At 38.2% G+C, this 22,874-nt stretch overlaps 1 protein-coding gene across 2 annotated transcripts in view; it reads right to left on the bottom strand.

The window, feature by feature from the left end:
• Positions 1-22,874, bottom strand: part of urb1 (URB1 ribosome biogenesis homolog) — a 427,266-nt gene that overhangs the window by 275,050 nt on the left and 129,342 nt on the right. The window contains exons 1-6 of one of the 2 annotated variants that reach the window (XM_051925734.1): positions 20,942-21,371; positions 20,678-20,872; positions 18,233-18,358; positions 11,171-11,301; positions 5,413-5,608; positions 3,564-3,701 (exon numbers count right to left, since the gene is read on the bottom strand). In XM_051925734.1, the coding sequence (XP_051781694.1) occupies positions 3,564-3,701; positions 5,413-5,608; positions 11,171-11,301; positions 18,233-18,358; positions 20,678-20,731 (645 nt within the window). In that variant the 5' untranslated portion in view covers positions 20,732-20,872; positions 20,942-21,371. Of the gene's footprint in view, positions 1-3,563; positions 3,702-5,412; positions 5,609-11,170; positions 11,302-18,232; positions 18,359-20,677; positions 20,873-20,941; positions 21,372-22,874 lie in introns of those variants that run through there. The other variant, XM_051925732.1, reaches the window with a different exon arrangement.

Raw genomic sequence — 22,874 nt, 5'->3', positions numbered from 1 at the left:
CCTGTACTGATGCAGTGACAAAATACTTGGCGAAGGAAATGGTCTCTTTCCACACAGTGGAAAAAAAAGTCCTTTACGGACATGGTAAAGGTCCTAGATGCCCAGTACGAGCTGCCTGGACGGAAATATTTCTCACAAACAGCCGTCCCACATTTATATAGTAAAGTTAGAGGCAATGTTCAAGTGCTGCTGTCAGCGGCAGACAGTTATTCCTTAACAACTGATATGTGGTCGTCAGTTAACATGACACCATATATGTCTCTGACTGTCCATACTATTACATCTGACTGGAAACTTGAATCCAAATGCCTCCAAACTACGTATTTTCCTGAGAGTCATACAGCGGACAATCTTGCTGCTGCGCTCAGAGCTGCACTTCAGGAATGGCAACTTGATGAGAAAAAACTTTCAGCCATAACCACTGACAACGCTGCCAACATTCATGCCGCAATCAGGTCCCTGCATTGGCCGTGGCTATACTGCTTCGGTCACAATCTAAACTTGGCTGTCACAAATGGATTGCATGACCAGAGGCAAAAAACCGAGCGCGCCCTCGGACTATGCCATAATATTGTCGGGGCCTTTTCACACAGCTGGCAACGTAAGCATGAACTCCACAAGAAGCAAGTGGACTTGGGACTCCCAAAACATAGTCTCATAACGGTAAGCATAAAACGTGCAGAGTGTTCCTCAGGGGCAGGGGCTCAAATATAAAAAAAGGGGCATATATGCTTTGCATCACATAAATAAATTATATTGAAAAGTAGGCTATATTAAAATAGAAAACCATTTTTTAAATTGTAATTTTTTTCCTGTATTTTTTATCAAATAAATGCAGGCTTGATGCGCATAAGGGACTTATTTAGCCTAAAATAAATGTGCATGCAAATTTGACCAAATGGAATAATATACATTAATGGACTTATTTATTTATGCATTCATTCATTTATTTAGGCCTATTTATTCATTCATTCGTTTATTTATGCCTATTTATTCATTCATTTAATCGTTTATTCATCATTCATTAATTAATTCATCCATCCATCCGTCGGCAGGACTGTGCAAGTCGCTGGGGCTCCAAACTGAAAATGGTGGAGCGCATCCTCGAGCAGGCCCAAGCGATCAGACATGTCCTGTCTGATGACAGAAGGAGCAGCCTGTCCCTGACCTGGCAGGACATGGACGTCTTGAAAGCTGTTCACGAAGCACTGAAACCAGTCGGTGACTTCACTGATATTTTGTCAGGAGAAAATTATGTGACCAGTTCCTGTATCCTACCCATACTACAGCTCTGCAGGGACAATGTGTTGGCTGCATCAGAAAATGACCTCCAGCTAACTAAGTCAATCAAAACTGGAATTCTAACAAAGCTGGAGGCCAAGTATGAATCCAATTCAGTGCGCAAAATATTGTGAAAATGCACTTTCCTCGACCCTCGTTACCGTGGAGGATATGAGACAGATGACAACGCATTGGCTGAGACCAAGGCTGAATTACAGGCTGAGATCGTGAGCTTAGAGGCAGCAGGTCCAGTGGCCATCAGAGTGGAAGAGGGAGAGGCGCAACCTGCACCCTCACGAAAAAAGATGACTCTGGGAAGTATGCTGCAAAAAAAAAATCTGATGCAATGGCAGGTCCCGTCGGCATCGGCACCGTAGAGGACCAAGTCGGAGCTAAAATAACAGCCTACTGTTTGGAGCCAGTTACTCAAGGAGACGAGGACCCACTTCTCTGGTGGAAAAATGCTGCCGGGCGTTTTCCGCAGATGTTGCGAGTGGCACGAAAGTACCTGTGCGTCTGTGCCACACACACCATCGGAGCGGGTTTTCAGCACCGCAGGTAAAGTTGTCGGTCCACAACGTGCCCTGTTAAAGCCGGACAAACATGCTGGTTTTTCTAGCGGAAAATCTTGACTAGATTGATGCCACTTGCCATTCGTTCCTATTCGCACTGTGTTTATTTTTATTTATTTAATTGATTCAGGTATTTTTATCTGGTTTACGTTAAAAACAATATTGGAAAGAAGACTGGAAAGAAGTTTTTGTTTAGGACTATTGCTTTGCAATACTTTTTATAATATGGATGATGTTTATGTTAATTCAACTCTGGTTGACTGTTGTGGGTCTATTTGTACTTTTTTATAAGCTGCTCTTCTTTGTTATTAAAAGTTGTTCAGGCGGTGTGATTTAATTTAATTATTTGTATGCGCGTCTCCGCGCGAAAACTGTTCTGGATGTTTATGTTAATTTAATTCTGTTTGACTGTTGTATTTGCACTTTTTTATAAACTGCTATTTGTTGCTAATAAAAGTTGTTAATATTGTTCTGCATGTTATTTTGTTATTGTTTCAGTATTAGTGTTTGATATTCAGTTTCTGAACGGTTTAGGCACAAGCAAACAGTTTGGTGACGCTGTCTGAGCCTTACGTCACATTTTTTTTTATTATTCATGGTAATACCGTATACTGAGGTAAAATAGGGAGGAGGTTTGACAGTATCCAAATTTGGATACCGCCCAACCTTAATAACTAGCTGGTTAAGTTTGCAGAGGATACCAAGCCAGATAGACTGAAGGATAACCTGGAATCCACTGAATCCACAGAGGGACATGGACAGCCAACAGTCTTGGGCAAATCTGTGGCAGATTAATGCTTATATAAGCAAATGTAAAATATTACACGTAGGAAGTATAACATTTAGAGAAGGATTTAGAAGTCATAGTGGACTCAACACTAACAACTTCCAAACAGTGTTCAGAAGCCATTCATTCAGAAGGCAAACAGGATGGATGGATAGATGGATGGAAACTTTATTGATCCCAAGGGAAATTTAAGATGTTAGGTTATCTAACACGATGTGTAGAGTACACGTCCAAGAAGGTTGTGCTTATGTTTTATAACACATTCGCGACACCTTATGTACAGTACAGTAATATGTACAGTTTGGTCTCCTAGCTACAAAAAGACATAGAAGAACTAGAAAAGTCCAGGGAATAACAAATAGGCCGATCCCAGGGCCTATAGGGGAGGAGAGAATAAAACAGCTGAACAGTACTTTGCCTAAAATCTTAACTTGTGCCAAGTTTTTTGGATTATGGTGCAGGCCTGAAATGCAAGAACGGATGTAAATAAATAAACAGACAAAATAAAGTTGACAAGAGAAAACATTAAATATCTTGGGTTCATACTGTCTGCAATGAAATATAAGTCCAAGTAAATATAAGAATTACTGAGTTTTCTATTTGCATTTCCCTTACCATCCCATTTTGTCTGATATGGGGATGCAGATTTATTAAACATTTAAATAGGGTCCTTAACCATTAAGTTTGTGTTAGCTTATTTGAATTTAACTACAGGATACATACACTAACCAGTTAAAAAAGTTATACCCAGTTCTTCTTTTAGTTCTCATTACAATGTATACATTACTTATACAGCAGTGGGAAAAAAATCTATGAAAATTATCTCAGAAAAAAATATACTATTTACTCTTTTATTATAGTGGATTTGTTTTCATTTTACATGCAACCCAATTTCTTTAATCTTTAAAATTAAATTATCTTACATTAAGTCCCTGGGTAAACATAGCTTTGCTGCACACTGAAGGCATTGTGGTCACCAATACCATTTGTAAAAGACGAGGCAGTGGAATAAATTCTGAAGAACTGAACGACTTTGAAATTTCTGGTTGTGCTTCAAAAATCTGAAAAAGAAATCTTATTACTAGCAAGAGTTAAAAAGTACAGTTTTGTATATTTAAGTAGTAAACAAAGACAGGAAAAACTATGCAATTCTTTATATTTTTAAGTGTACATAAGCACTTTAAGTTAAGCTCTTTTTAACTTTTGACAGTCAATACATATTTAACTAAATAGCTACATAATCTTAATAATAATAATAATATTGTTTTATTGTTTGTTAATCTATGCATTCATTTCTATTATCTAAATTTAATTTGTTTTCTTTGCATGTAACTACTTCATTGACATGCTGTAAAGCACATTGAGCTGCATCATTTAAATGAAAATGTGCTACAGAAATAAATGTTGTTGTTCTTATATAATGTAATTAATCTTCCCAGGCAGGATTTCTTGGATGATGCTTCAAAGTTGGCCTTCATACAAAAGAAATGCATACTCTTACTTTTTGACATTCCTTCTCATTCCTGGTCTTATGTGTAAGTTTATATAACTCAAAGGTCTTAATAAGAAATGATTTTAACCTTACATAATATCTGGTCCCCTCCTTGGACTATGATCTTGGCATAGTGTGGGGTTTCTGTGCCTCAGTAACTCTTAGAGCTAAACTATTATAATTTGGAGATGTATCATCCTGACAGGGTCACCCAAGGCACATTGGTCTAAGAGAAGTAATAAGACAAAGAACAATCCATACATGACACTCACAATAGATAGTATTAATTACATCTAAGAAACTTCATTCACGTGAGGGATACCAGGACCTACAGTAATCCTGGAGCCAGAACTGGGAGAAGCTATGAGCAAATAATGGCTAGGTGACTCACATATGCTGAGTCTAGTTTAGTCAGATATAGACAAATGGAGCCACCATGGGGACTTACAACAAATGTGAAGAGTGGGGGTTGGTTGCAATGCTAATCAGGCAACAGGCAAGAGAGGGATGGTTCTAGACAAATATTACTCATTTTAAAAGCTCTTTTTTCAGCTTTCACCAGTAAAAATCATCTGAATGACAATTGAGGAGGCTGCAAACTACACATTCACAAAACAAATAGGTCAAGTTTGGCAAATTTTAAGGAAGTCAAAATGTGTATTACAATCAGATTTGCTCAATCTACCCGACCATGAATTTTCAAATCTGCTCAAACCAATTCAGGACACATTTTGACCCTAGATAGGTTTTGTCTCCTTCAAATATAAAGTATTTGATTTTATACAGATTTAAATTTAATACATATTGTTGGAGGGCTGCACGGTGGCGCAGTGGGCAGCACTGCTGCCTTGCAGTTAAGAGACCTGGGTTCGCTTCCCGGGCCCTCCCTGCGTGGAGTTTGCATGTTCTCCCCGTGTCTGCGTGGGTTTCCTCCGGGTACTCCAGTTTCCTCCCACAGTCCAAAGACATACAGGTTAGGTGGATTGGAGATTCTAAATTGGCCCTAGTGTGTGCTTGGTGTGTGGGTGTGTGTGCGCGCCCTGTGGTGGGCTGGCACCCTGCCCAGGGTTTGTTTCCTGCCTTGCGCCCTGTGTTGGCTGGGATTGGCTCCAGCAGACCCCCGTGACCCTGTAGTTAGGATATAGCGGGATGGATGGATGGACATACTGTTGGAGTATTATTTCAACTTATACTGATTTAACAGACTACGATACATATTTTGTCCACAATTCAAAAACTATCTCCATCCACCTCAAGCAAAATACTTCATGCAGCTTTACCTTACGAAGAAGCTTCATGTTGTCAAGCCATGTAGATGTTTGCCGAGGTACAAAGGAGAACTGGGTTTCTTTGAAGTATCTCTGTAGCAAATCAGGACACACTTTGAGAATATTCACCACAAGTTCTCCTATCATTTCATCTTGTGTTGCTGTTCTTAGTCCAACAATAAACCTCAAAAGAACAATATTTCCAGACCTACAAAAAATAAGGAGAAAAAGAAAAAAATCTGCACTGCTAAAAATTTAGTAACAGTCGCACAAATAGGTCTATGAAAGTTCAAAACATTAAAAAAATGTTTCTTATTACAACAGGAGAAATAAATGTAGGAAAAAAATTAAACATTTTAAAAGACAACAGAATCATGTGTTCTATTGTTACAAAACAAACAATAGACAAACAACAAAATATTATTGCTTGTATAGCCCAAATTACACACAAAATACCATAATGGGCTATTATAACAGGCCCTGATTTTTGATGGCTCCCCCACCTTGACTCCCTAAGAAGCCAAGAAAAAAATTCCTTTTATAAAAAAGACCGTCATAGGAGAACAGAAATGGAAGAAATCTTGAGAAAGTCAATGAGATGATAATAAATAATAATAATACATTTTATTTATATAGCGCCTTTCCCATGCTCAAGGCACTTACAGAATATAAAAAAAGAACGGCAGAATTTACAGTATATAGCATTGTACAAACCAGATAAATAAATAAAGAAGATTAAGACAGTACATTCTGAAAAAAAAACAGACAACATAATTGATGGTCTAGCACACACATACAGGTTACGTTGGCATCTTGACAGAGAAGTAAACTGAGAGAAAGGTAATAAAGTCAAGTAGAGCTAAAAGCCTTCCTGAACAGATGAGTTTTGAGTTGTTTTTTAAAAGAATTCATGGAGTCAGCTGACCTGATTAATTTTGGTAGGTCATTCCAGAGTCTGGGCGCTATACAGCTGAAGGCCCTGTCACCCATAGAGTGTAGATTAGTGAGGGGCACAACAAGATTACCAGAATCAGAGGACCTTAGTGGGCGGGCAGGCACATAGTGATGGAGGAGGTCACTGATGTAGTTTGGTGCGAGGTTATTTAAAGCTTTGTAGGTTATTAGTAGGATTTTATATTCGATTCTGTAGGACACAGGGAGCCAGTGAAGACGGAGCAGGATGGGTGTGATGTGCTCGCTGCTGCTGGTTCGAGTAAGGACTCTTGCAGCTGAGTTTTGAATAAGCTGGAGCTCTGATATAAGATTAGAAGGGGCACCTGCCAGTAGGGAATTACAATAATCGATGCGGGATGTGATAAAAGCATGGACAAGTTTCTCAGCATTAGAGAAGGAGAGGAAGGAGCGAACACGGGATATGTTACGGAGGTGAAAGTAAGAAAGTTTCTTAATGTGATTTATGTGGGCGGAATAAGTGAGGGAGGAATCAAAAATGACACCAAGATTTTTTACAGTAGAGGCAGGTCTGATGAGATCACTGCCAAGATGGACTGGGAAGGAGCTCATTTTATTAAGTTGCATTTAAGTCCCAATTTGCAGGAGTACAGTTTTATTGCAAATTAATTTTAAAGAGTTCTGCTCCATCCAGGTTTTAATTTCACTAAGGCAGGTTGTGAGCTGAGAAAGCTCTGATGAAGTTCCACTTTTAACATTGAAGTAGAGCTGAGTATCATCTGCATAAAAATGATAACCCAGTCCATAATTACGGATAAAATGGCCAGGGGGAAGCATATAAATACAGAAAAGCAGAGGACCAAGGGCAGAGCCCTGAGGGACTCCTTGTGTGACTGGCACGGAGTTGGATCTGCTGTTGCCAAGACTAACAAACTCTTGCCTATCAGTCAGATAGGACTTGAACCACTGGAGGGCAGTGCCAGAGATACCCAGCATGTTTTCCATTCTGGACAGTAGGATGTCATGTCTAACAGTGTCAAATGCTGCACTGAGGTCTAACAGAATTAATATGCTAGTTTGTCCAGAGTCTGCTGCCATAAGCAAATCATTGGTTACCGGTAGCAGAGCAGTTTCACAGCTGTGCCGCGCCCTGAAACCAGACTGAAAGGGTTCCATCAAATTATTAGAGGTTAGGTAATTGGTGAGTTGGGAAGCTACAACACGCTCAAGAACTTTTGACAGGAAAGGTAAGTGGGAAATAGGCTGGAAATTGTTAACATTGTCAGCATCAAGGCCAGACTTTTTTAACATTGGGGTTACAGAAGCAATTTTAAAAGTGAGCGGCACGGAGCCAGTGTCAAGGGATGAGTTTATTATTGTTGTAACAGTCGGGATTATGGCATGAAGGCAGGATTTAAGTAGTGTGGTGGGGATGGGGTCCAGTACACAAGTAGTCGGCCTCATCTTACAAAGCAGGTTATTAACAAACGCAGAAGTGACTGGTGAGAACTTAGAGAAGGAGCTGGATGGAGTGGGAAAACAGGGAGAGATATAAACAGATGATATATTTATGTTAGTTGAATTATTTAGATCTTTAATTTTGTTACGGAAAAAGTGGAGGAATTCCTCACAGACTTCAGTAGAAGAGGTAGTTGGACCAGATGCGGGTTCAAGTAGTTTATTAACTACAGAGAACAGAACCCTTGGGTTATCATGGCCACTTTCTATTATTCTGCCATAATGGGTGTTCTTGGCAGAAGTTAGTGCTTCTCTGTAAGCTCTTTGGTGGTCAGAGAAAGCCTGGATGTGCACGGTGAGGCCAGTCTTACGTGACATTCTCTCAAGGCGTCGGCCAGCTGCTTTCATAGATCGCAATTCTGAGTTATACCAAGGAGCTGAGCGTTTAAAGGAAACCTCCTTATGTTTTAAAGCAGCTGTTTTATCTAATGCTGAGTGAAGGGCTGTGTTATAGTGGTCAACAAAACTATCTAGTGTTGATGGAATAGGTGCAGACAGTAAAAGATCAGAAATGGATCCAGAAAGGATAGAGGGACAGATATTTTTAAGGTTTCTGTAAGAAATTTGTCGTTAAGAGGTGGGAGAGGTAATGAGACAGTGAAAAATACTGCTTTATGGTCAGAGAGTCCCAAATCAGTGCTGTAAATGTTGGCAACAGGTAGTCCAGAAGTGCAGATCAGGTCCAATATATGACCGCCAGAATGGGTTGGAAAATCAACATGTTGTGTCAAGTCAAAACAGTCCAGTAAGGACAGGAATTCATTTCTCAGTTTAGATGTGGGGGTGTCAATATGGATGTTGAAATCACCAAGAAGCATAATTCTCTGAGAGTAAGAGCTTAGGTGGGTCAAAAGTTCAATCAGATCGGATAAGAAGGATGCATTGTATTTTGGGGGACGATAGAGAACAATGAGTGAGACAGGACCTGATTCCGTTATTAGTTTATGATGGATGGTGTCCTAGGGGATCTCCTCCCAGATGTGGACCAGGGCATCAATGAGCTCCTGGACAGTCAGAGATACAACCTGGCGGCGTCGGATGGACCGAAACATAATGTACCAGAGGTGTTCTATTGGATTTAGATCAGGCGAGTGTGGGGGCCAGTCAATGGTATCAATTCCTTCATTCCTTCATCCTCCAGGAACTGCCTGCATACTCCTGCCGCACGAGGAATCCAGGACCCACTGCACCAGCATAGTGTCTGACAATGGGTCCAAGGATTTCATCCAGATACCTAGTGGCATGTCAAGTTGACATTTAGAAATGATTTATAATATTTTTTCAATAATGCAGGTGTCCTGAAACAGCTGTTAAAACATAAAAGTGGTATGGCAAGTGTAATTATATGCAAGGTAATATAATCCCTTCAAAACTTTTGCAAAGCCATTCCCTTTGTGAGCAAAATGTGTAAACATAAAAAAAAAAAAAACACAGGAAGTACGGATCTACCTCTGTTTCCAGGAAAAAAAAAAATGCATTAAAATTGTGGGTGGGGATAACCATTCAAATCAACATTATACAAAAAGAAATCATTTTAGCTATTTTGTTTCAAAAAGTTTTGTGAAAATTTAAAACAGAACAAATCACAAAAATTCTGAAAAATGTATTACACAAACAGAATAAAAGGCCAAAGGAGAAAAAATGTTTCTTCTTCAATCGTAAACTTTTTCTTGTTAAACTTCAGTTACTTTCAATTTTGAAAAGTTGTGCATTTTCTGTATGGCAAACTTACATATGCTTCACTTAATACATTCAGTACATTATGTAACTATGTATGGAACGGTTTGAACCTGTTTGCCCTCCCTACCTTACCAACTGCAAAGCAGGATCATAAACTGGGACTAATCTGTAGTTGGGGAGACAAGAAATAATTAGAATATTCTGTTTATAGTTTATTTAATTGGAGTTATAAAAGGACCCCATAATATATTTAGTTAAACATTTTAATATAACTAAGAAAATTCTTCTGTCAATTTAACATACCCTTCTGAATTAACAAATGGCTCTTACAATAATCTATATATATAATTCACTAAGCCGGAAGACAAGTAGCCACCCATGGAAAGCACGCCGGAAGGGTCGTGGATTCACTAAACCGCCGACAAGTAAGACGCCAATGGCGCACACAGAAAGGAGCCACGCCCACCAACTCTTAGACCATTGGATACGACGAAAACTCGCAGAGCCACGCCCACCAACTCGGACGAAACGCCTCGGAAAACATGCCGTCATTTCTGTTTGTCTGTGCCACAGTCCACTTGCAGCTCTGAGCCACGTTGACTTTTCATTAGTCAACCTCAGTGGAACCAGAGAGAGACAGAGGCGCACACACACAGGCAGCGCGAGAGAGAGAGCTGCGCAATCCTCTAAAACTGAGGTTAAAACACAATGAAGGAAGCAGTCCTTAAAAACCAATAAGCCCTGTGCCTCTTTTTCATTAGTGTCTCACCTGCTTCACCGATGCCGGCCCTGCAACAGCCGAGACGCTCTCTCACCAGCTGACCTTCTCTGTGCCTGACTCCACTACTGTCTGATTAAAAATGGCCTTTTGAAGGGGAGCTATGGACCCGCTATACCACAGGAACACATTACCTTCGAGCCTGCTCTCGCTCACTCTAACGTACTGGCTTTCTCTCTCTCTCCTCACTCTGCACAGGGGAGAAATGCCCGCAGCACGACTCCACCCGGAAACCGTTTCAGCCACACTTCCACGCCCCTCGCTACGCTGTGAGTGCGATGATTATTTATTTAAAAACATGTAAGTGACTAAATTCCAAGGCATATATTATGAAACAATCTGCCCGTCTATACTAGTGATGCTCCATTGGTCTCAGCAATTAAATCGAAGTATAAAGCACAATGATTTATAACATGATACTCATGTTAGTGGCATGAAGTGTGAATTCTGTGAAATGACTAAAAAAAACCATCCATCAATGGTACCTTTACAATTTAAACTATCTTAAAAGGTTCCATATAGAAAAACTTAAAACTACAGTCAAACCTAAGTTTACTAAGCTGGTCTGGCAAAATGTACTTCCACATGCAAGTATATAATGACCTAATCTATTTTACCTTTTACCTTTACTTTATTGTATTGTTTTTGGAATATTTCAGGATTTATTTTACACTTGTAAATTGAGAGTCACTACATTAAAACTGAAAAACAAGTGATTTTGTACATACTAAAATCAGACCTGCAAAAATAGCAGTACACGCTGCACATACACAAAGACAGATATTTTTTTAAACCATAGTGAGCAATTAAACAAAAAACAGCTCAAATGTCTTCAGCCAATAGCATATATGTTAACATGTAAGAAATTTTAAATAAACATACCTCCCAGTTATGCCAAAACTAGGGTCATAAAAACTGATGCCATGTTTCAGTGAGCAACAGATATCCAAGAGAAAGCTGTGAGTTAACTCTCGCACCAAAGTTCTTGCAACTTCTTCTGTAAGTTCAATAGCCTAACCAATAACATAATAGCGGTGTTTTTAAATATTGTATTAATTATTAAAGACAAACAGAATTTTACAGTTTCAGTTGTAGTTTTGCTCAATTACATTTATAACAGACAGATGACTACAAATTTACAATTCTAACATTAGGAATGGTTCCATAACTTTTAAACTCAAATTAGCATTATGAAACACAGTGCATACAGAAGATAAAGCAATAGTGTAAATACTACATATAAATGAAACAAGAGGGCATGTTCTAATAACAGAGGATTCAGATCCCTCAGCTTATCAAGGCTATGTCTGATCAGGTAGAATAATACAGATTCTCTTCTTCCATGCTCTAAAATTTAAGGAGGTCATGGGAGTTTACCATTATTATTTACATGTACTTTGTTTATTTGCACATGTATATAAATATATACTCCATGGTTTCTTGGAGGTACAAGTAGTATTGTTTTCCGCTGGAACATTTATGTAGTAAAACCTTTATGCACATACAGAGCAATAAGTCGATTCCATAGAATATTATACTTATTAATTGACTTCAAGGTTTCATTAGATTGCAATTATTACAGATCAGTAAAGAAAAGCCAAGCAAAATGACACCTTTTATTGGCTAACTAGAAAGATTACAATCTTTTCTGTTGGTTCACTTAGGGAGCCTCGGACAATTAATTGTTGAAGGTTTGGTGGTTGTCTGTATGCCAGGAGGGGAGGTTCAGGAAAATCTAATGGCACATCTCCATGCCTACAGAAAAGATGCAAAACATGTGCCCACATCTATGATACAGACCGTATAGTTATACCACACTGCCGACTCGAACATCACATCAAGGGATCATTTTCCTGCAGATCATCTAATGTAGTCTACCTAATTTTCTGCATGAAATGTCCTGACACTGCACTCTATGTGGGAGAAACTGGACAAACACTCCGCCAGAGAATGAACTTACACAGGTTCCACATTAAACATGGCAACACAGATGTTCCTGTGGCGGCCCACTTCAACAGCCATGGACACTGTGAGAAGGACTTTAAGGTCACAGTGCTTATGGGCAACTTCAAAACACAGCAAGAGAGAAAAGAATGGGAAGTTAAACTCATGCTAAAATTTAATACTTTACAACATGGATTGAATAAAGACAAGAGTTTTATGGCCAGATATGAGGATTGTTTACATCTCTCAGAATGACAGACAACCTGTCTACAGACCCACATTGTTTTGAAAAACTCATTACAAACTTCAAAAGACTTTGTTGGACAGTTTTCTTATCCAGAGATCTTGACAATACATTGTTCTTTTCTCTCTTGCTAAATTAACCCTAGCCTGAATGAATCTATTAATTTTTTACATACAAAATCTCTCATTTAAAGATTTACCAATGTTGTTTCTTGTCCTAGAGTGTGTATATAAACATAGGAAACTTCAGTTTCTGTATTACATCTTGCCTGAAGAAGGGGCCTGAGTTGCCTCGAAAGCTTGCATATTGTAATCTTTCTAGTTAGCCAATAAAAGGTGTCATTTTGCTTGGCTTTTCTCTACATTCATAATGGCTAACACGGTACAACACCCTAGTATTACAGATCAGTAAGAAACACATCACTATATCTCATGACATTTATGACAATTTTTTCCCCAAGAGGAAAGAATGATAACCCTGCTCATCACTCCACGTCTTAGAATGAAAGTACAGTCCATAATAAAGCCTAAAGCCACAAAAAAGAAGGTTTGTATTTTCTTGTCTTCTTATTACAAGTGCACAGAAGAAACAGGCTCACTGTACATTTCAATTTTTTACTCCATATTAGCACTACATAGAGAGAGCTCCCAATTCAAAAATGTTAAATAAAGCAATGTCTCAGGGATACTGAAATATAAGTTAGCAATGGCTCGGGACAGGTGTTTCCCTGACATTAACATTGAATATTTATTATTATTTTTATTTAAATTAATTTGAATTACACAGCCAGAAAAAAAAAATCTCACAAATCTACCTTTGAATGCCATTTAACAATGTCTAGATTATAATCTCCCTTGACAATATATTATATCTTGTTAAACTTATTATAATTGAATTTATACATTTACTATCAATTTTAATTTTTAAGAAAATACAATATATCCACAAGGCCACATGTAAATAACAAAATATTCCTAATATTAGTTAACTCTCATCCTTTTATTTTTCTCTGCTTCTCTTTTATCTTGTTTATATATAGTACACATTTACTATATTTGTTTTCTAATGGCTAAAATTGCAATTACAGTGGAACCTCGAGATACGAGTTTAATTAGTTCCAGCACTGAGCTCGTATACCGAATTTCTCGTATCTAGAACAAACTTCCCCATTGAAAATAATGGAAATCCAGTTAATCCGTTCCGCACCCCAAAAATATTAACATAAAAATCAATTTTCCTAACAAATAACACTGATAAATAATATATACTGTAGTCTACCTTTAATAAATAACACGTAAATAATATAACTGATTATTAAAAGAATCAAAACAGGTGTCCAAAGTGCAGTAGAGCATTCAATACATTTTTAAATAAATAATCCTTAAAACAGTTGTGAAGTGGAGGTTTAAACTACACAAGAATAACAATCCTATAACACAAGGTTAAAACGTCAACAGGAAGCAGTCTTTAAAAAACAGATGACAATCCCTGGTGCTTCTTCTCTGTTAGCGTCAGCGTCTCACCTGCTTCTCCCATGCGGGCTCTGCAACAGGTGAGACTCTCTTAATGCAGCTGACCTTCTCTACACCATCCTGCTTCAGCTGTTTTGCTCGCCTGTTCAGCTCACTGTTCAGCTACACGCGAGCCTGCACTCGCTCGCTCTCCCGCACCGACTTTCTCCTACTGCTGCTGCTTCCTGCCTCCTCCTGCAACCTCCGTTCTCTCTCCTCTCTTTTCTTTTACTTCTTCTCCCCCTTAACTGGCTCGCGCTTCTCTATATATGCGGGGAGGACATGCAACCCATCAGCCACAGGAACAATCATGGATGTGGGCAGTTTCCCACCTGTGCACTTAGGTGAGAAACGCCCACACTGCACATCGCCCTGCGGCTCGCTACAGCTACTACGCCCCCTCGCTAAGCCGCGAGCTATACCCACAGCCTGGCTCGGGGCTCGTTACGCGAGCCAATGCTCGTATTTAGATCTGAATTTTTCGCTCATACTTTCCTCGTATCTTGAATTTCTCGTATACAGAGCTGTTCGTATCTCGAGGTTCCACTGTACTTGACTTTGTAAGAGCACTAAAGTTAGGTTCATATGAAGTACAATTTGTAGACATTCATGAAGGTTGGTGCTTGTAAGGGAGGAACAAGTGTTTGTTTTATTGCATTTATATGTGAAGAGCTTGACTCACATGTGTACTTCATAAAACAAACATTGTTAGAAGAAAAACAGCCAACCTTTCAGCATTTGGGAACTAGACCTGGTTCAGTTCTGTCAAAAATTGTACACATCCCACAGATCGAAGCGCCGGTTTCAATCCAGATGATTCTTGCATGCTTATCAGTTCTAGTTGCAGGGAACATTACTCAAGTGACATAAGCACCTTGTTTGGCTTTTCATGCAAACTCTCATCCCATATCAATCGTAAGTGGCTCTTGGAAAAATGAAAGACCTTAGGGGGAAAGTTATAGCTGTGAAACCTCATAGTAAAATTTGCCCTAAACTTGCCTAAAAATTCTGTCATTTTTACGGTAATTTGTGCAGATTCAGAGTTATTTATTAAATCACACAGTATTGGGAAATGAAGAATTTTCTTTGTAGTTAAATCATTTGAAAACAAGTCCAATTTCTTTTTTAAATCCGTTACTTTTCTTAACAAGATTGCTGACTGTTTTGTCCTTTCCTTGCAAACCAAGATTAAGTCCATTTAAATGTTGGAAGATCTCACTCAAGAAGAACACTTCTGCCATGAACTTCTCATCCAGCATTTTGGATATAAATGCCGCCACGTTTTTAAGGTGACAGCTGCAGAGAAATGTTCACAAACCCTTTTAAGTGCACTGCCTTCACTTAGCCACCTAAAATCGTATGCACAAGTAAATTATTGTGCTCAGCTGACATATCAGACAGGAGTTGGAGAAACAAGCAATGTTGTAGGCTCAAAGTTATTCTGATGAAACTGATCAGAAAATTGCCTTTTATTTGTAAACTCATTGTTGATTTTTGCACACAAAATGCTTTCATGTATCAGGCAATGAAAAGATTTCATCTACAGTGTAAGTTACTAGCAGATTTCTCGTTGCAAATCTAGTCCATTTTCAATAAAAAAATAAAACACTTTTCTGAAAAACTATTTTCCCTGTCATCTGTCCCTCCAGTCGAATTAGACTGAGCAAGTCCTCAAGAAAGCACTCCTCATCGAAACATTTAATGTACAAGCATAGTTGTGCAATGTCACCACCATCAGTGTATTCGTGAACAGATAGTAACATTACATCATCCATCCATTTTCCAACCCGCTGAATCCGAACACAGGGTCACGGGGGTCTGCTGGAGCCAATACCAGCCAACACAGGGCACAAGGCAGGAAACAATCCTGGGCAGCCTTTTTCAATCTCTCTAAAAGGGTTTCGCAAACAGCACTTGCTAGTACTTCAGCTCTTCTCATAGTTGTATCGGACATCAGCATTTTTTAATAGGATGAAATTACGCTCTTCCTTACTTCGTCATCTGTTACTACCTCCTCTATAGTAGCTAATATGCATTCTTTGGACAGTCACCGAGTCAGTGAATGTTTTTTTCTCCCCCACCCCTGAGCATCCCTGCTACAAAGAGGGAGGCTGGTGTAGCCTTGTCCTGCTCAGAACATGATCGAATCACCATAGCTCATCCGCTTTCACATCTCATTACTAGGCTTTGCACTTTAAGTCTAAGAGCATCTGAGACTGCTGGAATATTTGTGTCAAAGTTTAAATGCTTTGTATTAAAGTACCTTCTCAAATTGTATTCTTTCATGACAGCAACAGACTTGTTACAGAGTAGACATACTGGTTTTGTTAAACCAGGTACAAATAGGTATTTCTCATTCCAATTATCATTAAGCTGTCTATTTTCATTGTCAACTCTTCTCTTTTTTATAAGTGAGAAAGACAAGTTTGCAGAGATTTGTTGGCTGGAAAAGAGGAGCAGTGGAATCTCAGTACATAGAGAAGCTTCACCATTAAATGTGATGTAATAGCAAGGGGAGAAGCAAAGAGATCAAGCAGTTTTCTCTTTTGAGGAATTTGAAATTAGTGCGTTGGTGATCAGAAACAAGTTTATCTGTGGTGATAAATACATTTTAATGGGCCAGATATTTTTCCCCCCCTTGCAGGCCAGTTGTGGCTCATGGTCCGCAGGTTGACAAGCCCTGCTCTAGGACAGCACTGACAAATGCCTGTTAGAATGGGTGAATGGATTTCCAAGAATGACTTAACCATACATCAAGCACTGCACTCACTGACCCACAGCATGCGTTTCCGCATCCCAGGTGAGCTCACATATTGTACTTCCCTTCACTGCACAAAATACTTTCTTTATGATGAATGCATTTATTTCAACTGCCTAATCTCTATACAGTTTTTAACAATCTCAACACAGTTACCATCAGTGAAAAAAAAGTGGGTCTCCTTTAGAAAGTGGGTAAATTTGATGATGTTGATCTCAGAACATGGAAGAAGGGCACTTCTAATATATCTAGAATTTACTTATGTTGGTAAAGGAAAAAGAAAAGGTGTTATGTTTCATTTGTTAACATGACCATTTATTTGAATGCTTGACATCCCTGTTCCTTATTTTCAAAATTAAAGTATAAAATGAAAGAAGAATATTACTAAAACCTTGCTTAGTAAACAGCAGCAATATATGTTTGCACAACATTAAATTTTAGGGATGCTCCTATCATTTGGCCGCCAATCTAAAATCAGCCAATTTTGCCTCCATCTGTAACCAGTAAAATGGCAAACCACAAAAAAACGATCTTTTCATCTTTTTAGCTCCTGCTTTTCTAAGCTTTATGGTGATTTAGTTACTGTGTTCCTTTTCCCAAGGTAGTCTTGTGTCTTCTTGATAAAAAACGTATTAACATTTGATAGATTTGCGCCTTGTTTAAAGATTTGTACTGTGTTTATTACTTGTTTGTGTGTCATAGAGTATATGTTTTGGTAAGTTACAAGTACTGCATAATTAAAATGTTAATTCATATTTATAATCACACCTCAAGAATTATGTCTACCTGATACACCGAAGGGAAAAAAAAAAAAACACACCTGTATGAATATAATAAATGTATATTTTTACACCAACAAAAGCTATAGCGCAATTAATGATTAAAAATTATTAAAACCTATAAGTACATGTATATTTACATTTAAGCCAAAATCAATCACTTGATTATGTGAGAATATATACAATTTATATAATTTTTTCGTTGTTAGAGAAATGGTGAAAATTACTTTTTTTTTTTTTAATTAAGCTTTGTTTCAGATAGGTACATTAAAGAAAACATTAAACAATATTACAGCTTGTAATTATGAGAAGCATTTTATTTTATGCCATATATATTAAGGACAAATATTTTTGTCCACGTTACTATTTAAAGTAAATATCTTAAGAAAGTTTTATTTATTTTAGTTTTTTAATGGTCACTGAACAATAAGCCTAAAGAATTTCATTTTGCTAGTAAAAAATTAACAGTTAACACTTGTGGTCTATAGTTTCATTATAAAAAACACTTTAACATAGGATGTAAGGCTTCTATGCGCCTGGTTTTGTAGCTTAATGTAAAAAGTTTTTAAAGGGATAAAAAAAAAAGAAAATCTGAACTGGCTGATCCATTAACATGAATCCTATGATCAGTATCAGCCTTAAAAACCCTGATTACAGCATCCCTAAAAAAATTAAAAGAATCAAAATAAATATTGTCTATTTACTAACCTTTATTTCATCTAACATGACATCAATAATTCCATCCCATCTGTACAATGATGCAATGTGGTTTAAAACAACATTATTAAAAAAATGCACCTTCTGTGTTTTAGTGATAGATTTTGAATGAACCACCTGGAAAAATAAAAGTTTATTAGAACAATTACACAAAAGAAAACTAGAACACTGTAAGTAACTCTATAAGAAATTATGCAGGTTTACTTTCTCAGTTGCTTCAAATTTTTACAATCGTAACTGTTGAAGACACAAACAATTATTAGTACACGCCTATAACTGTATATAACTTTCATATAACCCGTTCATGATTGCAGGGTCCAGGGCCTAGCCTGGTAGCATGGGTTAAAGGCAGAGCATACTCATACATGCAACCATGCTCATTCTTATACATGGGCAACTTTGGAATCCACAATTAACCCCTCTTAGTCTTAACCTAGATTTTGAATGTGGACTGGAAAATCAGATTACCTGGAGGAAACCCCACACAGATAAGGGGGAAAACATGAACACTCAAGAAAAACATCCTGGCATGGGATATGAATCCAGTAAACCTGCTGCATCACCACCCCACCAACATAATATGCTTTTATTCAATAACATTGCACAACAATTTTTTTTGAAAAGTTTTTGCTGATTTTGACAGGTACCTACTGGGTATGCACAAATATAGTTTTGGTTTTACTGTGTCATGTAGAAACTCTGAGAAATAGACATTTATATGTTTACTGACAATAACATATTTCGTCACATTTATGTTTAGCATAAGCTATTAAATTCAACAGAATTAAGTGTTTTGCTCCTGATTTTCTTTTGTATTCAATGTCTGGTGCATCACGTTGCAGTGTCCAACAGTACTCAGCAAGCACTGACGGATTCCAGTTGCTCTGGTATCGTTTCTCCATCGTAGCAATGTCTTGGTAAAACCTTTCACCGTGTGCGTCACTGACAGCACCGAGATTTGCGGGGAAGAAGTCCAAGTATGAGTGGAGGAAATTAATCTTGAGTGACATGTTGCACTTCATTGTCTTGTATGCTTTGAGAAGTTTGTCTACCAGCTGAATGTAGTTTGGGTCTCTGTAATTGCCCAGAAAATTGTCAACAATGTTGTTGTCCTGCTGCAGAATAAATCTGGGGTCAATCATATGCCTCCCTGATGGTATTGCATGATGGATAAGTATCTGCCTGTATTTCTCAGCATTGAGAACACCATTAATCCTGACCAAATCTCCAACTCCATTTGAAGAAATGCAGCCCCAAACGTTCAAGGAACCTCCACCATGCTTCACTGTTGCCTGCAGACACTCATTATTGTACCGCTCTCCAGCCTTGACGAACAAACTGCCTTCTGCTACAGCCAAATATTTCAAATTTTGACTCATCAGTCTAGAGCACCTGCTGCCATTTTTCTGCACCCCAGTTCCTATGTTTTTGCTGCATACTTGAGTCGCTTGGCCTTGTTTCCACGTCAGAGGTATGGCTTTTTGGCTGCAACACTTCCATGAAGACCACTTCTCGCCAGACTTCTCCGGACAGTAGATGGGTGTACCTGGGTCCCACTGGTTTCTGCCAGTTCTGAGCTGATGGCACTGCTGGACATCTTCTGATTTTGAAGGGTAATAAGCTTGATGTGTCTTTCATCTGCTGCACTAAGTTTCCTTGGCCGACCACTGCGTCTACGATACTCAACGTTGCCCGTTTCTTTGTGCTTCTTCAAAAGAGCTTGAACAGCACATCTTGAAACCCCAGTCTACTTTGAAATCTTTGTCTGGGAGAGACCTTGCTGATGCAGTATAATTACCTTGTGTCTTGTTGCTGTGCTCAATCTTGCCATGACATGAAACTGTCTTCCACAACCTCACCTTGGTAGTAGAGTTTGGCTGTTCCTCACCCAATTTTAAGCCTCCTACACAGCTCTTTCTGTTTCAGTTAATGACTGTGTTTCAACCTACGTGTGACATTGATGATCATTAGCACCTGTTTGGTATAACTGGTTGATCATACACCTGACTATAATCCTACAAAATCCCTGACTTTGTGCAAGTGTACCTATAAGAATTGATGCTGGTTTGAAGGCAAAAGGTAGTAACACCAAATATTGATTTGATTTAGGTTTTTCTTTTGTTCGCTCACTTTGCATTTTGAAAATTGATAACAATAAACAATCATTATTTACATTTCTGAAAGCACTCTTTGTTTACAGCATTTTTTCACACCTGCCTAAAACTTTTGCACAGTACTGTATATGTTACATTTGTTGGATGGCTTAGGAGAGCACCCCAGATACAATTTGTTCACATAGAAGGTATATTAGTGGAATTAAAGAATTTCACTTCCACTAGAATTACAAAATGGTGGTCTCATAGACATGCTACACTTACTCAGTCAACATTTTAAATTTATAACAAATACGCTTTTTTAAGCACATGCAATACATACCTTTTTCTGTAGTGTAGATATAAGAAGTTTAACAGTTGACAATCGATCTTCCATTAGTCCAGTACTCAGAATATCAGGTAAGAAATCTGGCGGTATGATAAATTGTACATTACTGCACTACTTAATTAAAAAAATACATAACAGCTCCTTTAGCTTTAACCCAAGAATATATCTAGTCAGAGCTGCCTATGCATTCTATTTCAATATGCTAATATTAAAGTGATACTACTTTTTACCCATTTTATTGTGAACAAGTTGAAGCACACCTATCAGTTTACTTCAGAGGACCATACAGCATGAACATGACTGAAAGCTGTTAAAACCAGAGTAATAGTGGCATCACTAGGTTGGGTATGGACTGCACTGGACATCATCGTCAGAGGGGCTGACACCCAAATGACTGTCTATAAAATTTGTCAGCAGTGTTTCATGTTGAAATCACAAAGGAGGAAGCTCAATGAAACAATCAAGTTTCCATGCACCATTAATAGTGGGAATTACCATCCTGCATTAAATGGCCAGGTGTACTGTTTAAAGTATGATCAACTCTCTGTTAAGGACGTCTATTCAGCCAGGGGCCTGTGGGGGTCTTAATCTGGCCTTGGTTAGTGCATTGGGTGACAACAACCCTAGTGACATCACTGTTAATAGTACTGATCATAAAAGAAATACTCCAAAGGAAAAGTGTAAATTTATTCACCACAAACTAAAGTGCATCTCTCATTCACACTACTCTTTGCTGTGCTTAATAAGCAGACATATGACAATTAATTAATTAAAACAACTAGAAGACTCCTGAAATACAAAGATCAATCATTAAGTATCTACGAGTACATTACCACATTAAAGCTTTTTGTGGTGGTTTGAGTGGTAAGATCAATTCTGTTTTTCTATAAATCCCTCTTATTTTACATATTAATTATGGAATTATGGAAGAATATGCAATTAAGTAGTATTTAAGCCTTGATGGTAATTGTCCCTTTAGCATTTTTGCAAATTGTAAGAAAAATTTTGAAAAGCATCACAAATTTCTTTCTTTTTAATTTACCACTATGTTTCTTTATTACCAAACAAACATAATTTTAGCCACATTCACAAATACTCAATTAAACAAGAAAAAAAAACACAATCTGACATGAATCTTTCTAAATATCAAAATAGCATTATTAAATTCATAGATGATGCAGACTAAAGTTTTTCTCTCTTTCAGTGTTTCCCAACCTCGGTCCTGGAGACCCCCTGTAACTGCAGGTTTTTGTTCCAACCAGATTCCTAATCAGTGACAACACCTGATAACACTGATCTAATTTAATTAGCTGGTATTATTTTTCTTTTATTCTACATTCAGCAAAGCACAGCAGCATTATTTTTACATTCAGAAATATTTCTGCTTTTGCTATAGATTTAAATGCTTAACTCTCTTTTGTTGATTTCATATTTTGCCCTTTCTCTGTGCAGTTTTTCCACTTCGTTGTATCTTATTAATGACAATTAAAAATGAGCAGAGGAAACACACTGGCAAACAACACTGAATAATCAAAGGGTGCAAGTACTTTAGCATCAGACCCACTAATTAGTAAATAATGGATTAATTAAACAATTAGAACACCTAGAGGGTGGCACGGTGGTGCAGTGGGTACCGCTCCTGCCTCGCAGTTGGGAGACCTGGGGACCTGGGTTCGCTTCCCGGGTCCTTCCTGCGTGGAGTTTGCATGTTCTCCCCGTGTCTGCGTGGGTTTCCTCCGGGCGCGCCAGTTTCCTCCCACAGTCCAAAGACATGCAGGTAAGGTGGATTGGCGATTCTAAATTGGCCCTAGTGTGTGCTTGGTGTGTGGGTGTGTTTGTGTGTGTCCTGCGGTTTGTTGGCACCCTGCCCGGGATTGATTCCTGCCTTGTACCCTGTGTTGGCTGGGATTGGCTCCAGCAGACCCCCGTGACCCTGTGTTCGGATTCAGCGGGTTGGAAAATGGATGGATGGATAGAACACCTAGAAAAATAGAATGAAAATCAAGATGAAAATATTGTTAAAAAGAAAAAATGCATTATTCCCATATAACTGCTTGGTACATATATTAGCAGCTGGAGATCCATAAAGGGAGAAAAAAAGAATCACGTATCATAAAGTCATTTGTATTCCTGAGCTTTCAACCCCTACCTGTAGCCTTCATCACAGGATAATGGTTAGATATACAAGAAT

Source organism: Erpetoichthys calabaricus, chromosome 4, assembly GCF_900747795.2.
Source record: "Erpetoichthys calabaricus chromosome 4, fErpCal1.3, whole genome shotgun sequence".
In the NCBI taxonomy this organism is placed as follows: domain Eukaryota; kingdom Metazoa; phylum Chordata; class Cladistia; order Polypteriformes; family Polypteridae; genus Erpetoichthys; species Erpetoichthys calabaricus.
Note: the sequence above shows the minus strand (reverse complement) of the source record. Positions and strands in the feature narration are given on the sequence as shown.